The 6,549-nt window shown below is 42.5% G+C and overlaps 1 protein-coding gene across 1 annotated transcript; it reads left to right on the top strand.

Moving 5' to 3' along the window:
- Window positions 1–358: 358 nt before the first annotated feature.
- Window positions 359–1,282, top strand: LOC117364130 (olfactory receptor 1361-like). Its single transcript, XM_033953053.1, has one exon. The coding sequence runs from the start codon at window positions 359–361 to the stop codon at window positions 1,280–1,282; it is 924 nt and encodes a 307-aa protein (XP_033808944.1).
- The last annotated feature ends 5,267 nt before the right edge of the window (window positions 1,283–6,549 follow it).

Here is a 6,549-nt window from a genome sequence, read left to right on the forward strand (position 1 = left end):
TTCTCACTAACTCTTATTCTCAATGGGTGTCTTTTAGAAAGCTGTGCAAACACTCCGATGTCCATTAATTCCCTATGGACTTCGGAGTGATTACCGTAGCAGCAGCTGCTAGTGTGACTTTGTAAAAGTGGGGGAGGGGAATATAAGGGGGAAATTATTTTATTGGGCTGGTTGATACTGAAATCTCTTGGGACCAAACCTGTTCTCCCATTGGCAAAAGGAACACGTGAAATTATGTCCAAATTATGTTCTATATACTAAAAATATCCTTAACAAAAATTAGATATTTTTATAATAAAAAATCACTTCATAAACCTATTCCTGAATCTGTTTCAATCTTTACAGGCAAGCTATTTCAATGGACAGGAGGAATAGCACAGAGGTGACAGAATTCCTTCTCTTTGGTCTCTCCAATGTTCCTGAGCATCAGATGCTACTCTTTGGTGTCTTCCTGACCATGTACGTCCTCAATATACTGGGGAACAGTGTCATCATCACTGTCATCAGGGTTGAGCCTCAGCTCCACACTCCTATGTACTTTTTCCTCAGCAACCTCTCATTTGTTGATATCTGTTTGACCTCCATCACTGTACCCAAAATGCTAGCCAATATCCTATTTGGCAGCAAGTCCATTTCACTCGTGAGCTGCTTTGTCCAAATGTTTCTCTTTCATTCTGTTGGTAACATGGACAGTTTCTTGCTGGCCATCATGGCCTATGACCGTTATGTTGCCATCTGCGACCCATTGCACTACACCACATTGGTAAACAGAAAGCGCTGTATCCAGCTGGTGGTTACCTCCTGGCTAGTGGTATCTCTGCATGCAGTCTTATTTGCTGTCATGACCTCCACCTTATCCTATTGTGGTCCCAATATTATCCACCACTTCTTCTGTGATCTCCCACCTCTGATGAAACTTTCCTGCTCCGATACCTCCACCAATGAGTTAATTATCTTCATTGAGGGCTCCTTGATTGTCATGGGACCCTGCCTCTTCATTCTGGCCTCCTATACAGCCATAGTCATGGCTTTGCTGAAGATGCGCTCAGTAGAGAGCCGGTACAAGGCATTTTCCACTTGTGCCTCCCACCTTATTGTAGTCACAATGTTCTATGGGACAGTCATTTTCATGTATTTCCGCCCCTCCTCCATTTACTCCCTGGACAATGACCAGATGGTGAGTGTGATGTATTCTACTGTGACTCCCATGCTGAACCCCTTCATCTACAGCTTGAGAAATAAGGAGGTAAAGGGGGCACTGTTTAGGGCAATCAGGAAATAAGTGATGGGGGCGCTTCCATTTCTCTGAGAACTTGATGGTATCCTTGTTTAATATAGAGGAAAGGATAATAACCACTACTTGAGATTTCTCACGCAAGGAAATTTACCTCAGAAATGCAATTTTATAGGTTGTGGCTCTGAGGGAAATTTCTCTTTTGATGCATCATCACAACCTTGAGGACAATATATTACAGAGCTATGGAAGAAATCCAATAAGAAGTGACCTATGTGGTTTGAAAAAAAAAAAAAAAAAGTTCACTCAAGGCTTCTGAGTAATTATTTTGTTGATCCAATAAAAGGTATCACAGCTAGGGGTGCCCTGCCTGAATTTTTCTTTTTGTATCATTTCCTGTATCATTTACAGGCATTGTCATTTTGTTCAGGTTTATAAAATGTATTTTTCATTATTTAATTAATTAATTAATTAATTAAAAATCTGTTACTCGCAACATCCAACAATTTTGTACGTTATGGAAGAAATATCATTAGTAGGGCTCATTCTTTTGAAAATAGTGCACGTGTTTTTAAATTGTTTCCTTGTTCAATAAAAAGAAATTAACAAGAACAAGGAACAGAACAGTATTATTAATACAAAATACAAACAGTAAATCCTTTTCCTCCAATCTCCTCTCTACCCCAACAGAAGAAACAGAAATAAACCATACCATACTTGGCGGGGATCCTTACGCCAAGCCTAGAAACCATAATTCCATATCCCTCCCTCCCCAAACCCAAAGGACCACTTATAGCAATGTCAAAACATAGAAGGGCTGATTCTACAAACGGGTGGCAGGCATCCTACTGCCGTCTCACAGCCAATTGTGATGCACTTTTTTTTTTTTTAAATGCAGGCAGGGAAGGATGACTACATTGTAGGCATCTGTCCCACATCTACGGAGATGCATAGGCTTTAAGATGTGTCAGGTATGGTGTTGTCTCCACCGGAAGTAGCCTTGGGCATCCTTATGCATCTCCATAGGTGTGAGACGGACACCTTAAATGTAGGTTTGTAAAATACTGGCCTACATTTAAGGTGTCTGTTAGTAAAATAATTCTCTACAGGACGTTAAAGCATGATTGACAAGCGATCGGCGGCCACTGAGATTGGCATCCTTTAGAGAATCAGGCCCTAACAGTTTAACATCAAGCTGCGAGCTCTATGTGGCACAGCAGACCAGATTGGTTCCCACACTGTCCTATACTAACAGTGTGCTCTCTTTCAGAAGAATAAATGCTTTTTTCAAAAGTGGGTGCCTTCGTTCTGTTTGCACTATTTGCGCAAGCGAGATTACTTGTGCATGTGTACACTATAGGAAAGAGTGCACAAACTTTACCTACAGTATACACTTTTTCAGCACCGTGTATGCTATAAGCACCACACATAAAAAGACAAAATTATGAAGCTGTTTTCAATTGTTTCAGGTAGAAAAAGGGTGCAAAACATTTCACATATTTCAAGTTTCAAGTTTCTTTATTATTGATATACCATTTATCATAAAGGTATCTAAACAGTTTATAATAAAATGTAATTTATAAAAAGAATAAAAAGTAATTTATAAAAAGAATAAAACTTATCTAAACTAAGAAAAGGGGAACATTTACGCATGGACATACATGATACATTAGGAAAGGATGGGAGGGAGAGATTAATAAATACATCGAGATGAAAATAAAAATAAAAAAGGAGAATGGGAAAGGGAAGTATAGTTAGGCTGGGGAGGTCGCTTAAAAATAAAAAGTGTTTTGCTTGTCTTGAGATTTCTGAAAAAGGATAATCGATTTTCAAAAGAACTGGAATTTACAGAGTAAAGGCATCTTTAAAGAGGAATGTTTTAAGCTTGGATTTAAATTTATCTAAAGATTTTTCTAGACGAAAATCAGCGGGAAGAGCATTCCACAGTGTGGGAGCTGTGACGGAGAAGATGGATTTGCGGGTAGTGTCGTAAAAGAGTTCGTGTATTGGAGGGATGGTGAGCAGGTTTTGATTGCTAGATCAGAGAGTCCTGCAAGATGTATATGGGATTAAAAGTTTATCAATGAAGGCTGGTTGATGCGTGTTTTTTGTTTTGAAAGCAAGAAGTAATATTTTATAGGTAGAACGGTGAGAGATGGGCAGCCAATGAGCTTTGCAGAGAAGGGGAGTAACATGATTGTATTTTTTTTTTTTGCATGGTAGAGAAGTTTAACAGCAGTGTTTTGTATTAGTTGGAGGCAACAGGTTTCCTTCTGGGTTCCAAGGAGTGCCCTCTACCTAGGATCCTGTGGGTTGGGCAGGGGAGGGGCAGGCCTGCCTCATTTGGACAGTGCGAGAACTTGCAGGTAAGCACGAGGTGGGGTTCCGGGGGGGTCCGGCATGAGGGGTTGGGCACCCTCCTGCCGGTGATCTTCGGGGGGGGCCATTGGGGGTCCAGGGAGGGGGGTTGGGGCATTTTGTTTGGGGGGGTCATTGGGGGGGGCCAGCAGGAGGGGTTGGGTACCCTCCTGCCGGCGATCTTTGGAGAGGCAGGGGAGACTGGCAGCCATAGCCGTGGCCGCTATACTAATTGCAGGGAGATCCCTTGCCGCAATTAAGTATAGCAGCCGCGTCTAAACAAACCCAATTCCGTTACCGGCATCTGCAATATGGATGCCGGTTACAGAATCACGTTTGCTTTGGGCGGGTTTTGTTCCGATTCTGTATAGGATGCCCGGGACTGGCGTCCTATATGGAATTCGGGTCTCAATGTCATCTACCATTTTGACGCCCAGCCTTCCAGTCTCACAAGTTCCTCTTGCAATTTTTCACAATCCTATTGCAATTTAACAACTTTGTGCCATCAGTAATAATAATAATAATAAAAGTTTATATACCGCAGGACCGTAAAGTTCTATGCGGTTTACAATAGTTAAAAATACTAAAAATTGAGTAAAACTTACAAAGTTAAAAACTAGTAACTAAAAACCTTAAAGATCAGTTATTGTATAAGATTTTGCAAATCAGCTACCTAAGTGCTTCAAGAACAAATATGTTTAGGGGTCTCCTAAATTCCTCATAAGTATTAGTAAGCAAAAGCAATTTTTCCAAATCTGTACCCCATAATGCTGCCTGATACGAAAAAAACAAATTTAACTATCTCACTAGTTATTACCATCTGTAGATCATTGATAAATATGTTAAAAAACAGCGGCCTCAGCACAGATTCCTGGGGAACCCCACTATTTACCCTTCTCCATTAAGAATATTGGCCATTTAAACCCACTCTTTGTTTTCTTTGTTTCAACCAGTTCTCAGTCTATAAAAGGACATTACCTCCTAACCCATGACTTTCTAATTTCTTCAGAAATTTTTCATGAGGTACTTTGTCAAATAAGAACATAAGCATTGCCCCTGCCGGGTCAGACCAGGGGTCCATCGCGCCCAGCAGTCCGCTCCCACGGCGGCCCCCCAGGTCCATGACCTGTAAGTGCTCCTTACCTAAAATGTTTATACCCTTTTTATTTAATATCCTGTAAGTAACCCTCTATCTGTACCCTGCAATCCCCTTCTCTTTCAGGAAGTCATCCAGTCCCTTTTTGAACCCCAATATTGTACTCTGTCCTATCACCTCTCCTGGAAGTGCATTCCAGGTGTCCACCACCCTCTGAGTGAAGAAGAACTTCCTAGCATTCGTTTTGAATCTGTCTCCTCTCAATTTTTCTGGATGACCTCTTGTTTTTGTTGTCCCCGCTAGTCTGAAGAATCTGTCCCTCTCCACCTTCTCTATGCCTTTCATGGTTTTATAAGTCTCTATCATGTCCCCTCTAAGTCTCCGCTTTTCCAGGGTAAAGAGCCCCAGCTTGTCCAACCTTTCAGCATATGAAAGGTTCTCCATGCCCTTTATCATCCTTGTTGCTCTCCTCTGTACCCTCTCGAGTATCGCTATATCCTTCTTAAGGTACGGCAACCAGTATTGGACGCAGTACTTCAGATGCGGGCGCACCATCGCTCGATACAGCGGTAGGATAACTTCCTTCGTTCTGGTAGTGATACCTTTTTTGATAATGCCCAACATTCTGTTCGCTTTCATTGAGGCCGCTGCACATTGTGCTGCCGGCTTCATTGTTTTATCCACCAATACCCCCAGGTCTTTTTCTAGGTTGCCTTCCCCCAGTGCCCTCCCTCCCATCGTATAGCTGTACATGGGGTTCCCTTTCCCTATGTGCAAGACCTTACATTTCTCTACATTGAAGCTCATCTGCCATCTATTTGCCCACTCACTCAGTTTGTTCAGGTCTCTCTGCAGTTCTTTGCATTCCTCAACAGTTCTGACCCTGCTGGAGAGTTTTGTGTCGTCCGCAAATTTGATAACTTCGCTCTTCATCCCCATTTCCAGGTCATTAATTAATATATTGAACAGCAGCGGTCCCAGCACTGACCCCTGTGGGACACCACTTGTGACCCCTTTCTAGTCAGAGTAGTGTCCCTTTATTCCTACCCTCTGCTTCCTGTCTGCCAGCCAATTTTTGATCTGTGCATGTCCCCTCCCACCCTGTGGCTCTACAGTTTCTTCAGTAGGCGCTCATGTTGTCAAAGGCTTTCTGGAAATCCAGATATACGATGTCTATGGGGTCACCTTTGTCCAATTGTTCGCTTATCCCCTCAAAGAAATGCAGAAGGTTCGTTTGGCATGATCTTCCTTTACAGAAACCATGCTGGCTTGTTCTCATCAGATTATTTTTTTCTATATGCTCATTGATACTTTCCTTGATCAGTGATTCGGCCATCTTCCCCGGAACTGAGGTTAAGCTCACCGGTCTGTAGTTCCCCGGGTCGCCTCTCGATCCTTTTTTTGAAGATAGGTGTAACATTCGCTATCCTCCAGTCCTCCGGGATTACTCCTGTTCTCAAGGATAGGTTACAAATATGCCGCAGTAACTCCAGTGTTTCGTCTCTGAGCTCTTTCAGTATTCTTGGGTGGATTCCGTCTGGGCCCGGAGATTTGTCAGTTTTTAATCTATCTATCTGGCTGAGTATGTCTTCGAAGCTTACCTCCATGCATGATAATTTTCCCTCTTGATCCCCCTTGAAGATTTTCTCCGGTTCCGGCACGTTAGTTGTCTTCTTTTGTAAAGACCGACGAGAAGAACATGTTTAGTCTATCAGCCACCTCTTTTTCCTCCTTCACCACTCCCTTCCTGTCCCCCTCATCCAGAGATCCCACCTCCTCCCTCGCCGGCTGTTTTCCTTTCACATATCAGAAGAATGGTTTAAACTTTCGTGCTTCCTTGGCTAGTCTCTCTTCGTATTCT

The sequence above is a fragment of the Geotrypetes seraphini genome, chromosome 1, assembly GCF_902459505.1.
Source record: "Geotrypetes seraphini chromosome 1, aGeoSer1.1, whole genome shotgun sequence".
NCBI lineage: Eukaryota > Metazoa > Chordata > Amphibia > Gymnophiona > Dermophiidae > Geotrypetes > Geotrypetes seraphini.

Excerpts from the sequence above, each read along its gene's own strand:
- LOC117364130 (XM_033953053.1), top strand. The coding sequence starts at position 359 with ATGGACAGGAGGAATAGCACAGAGGTGACAGAATTCCTTCTCTTTGGT.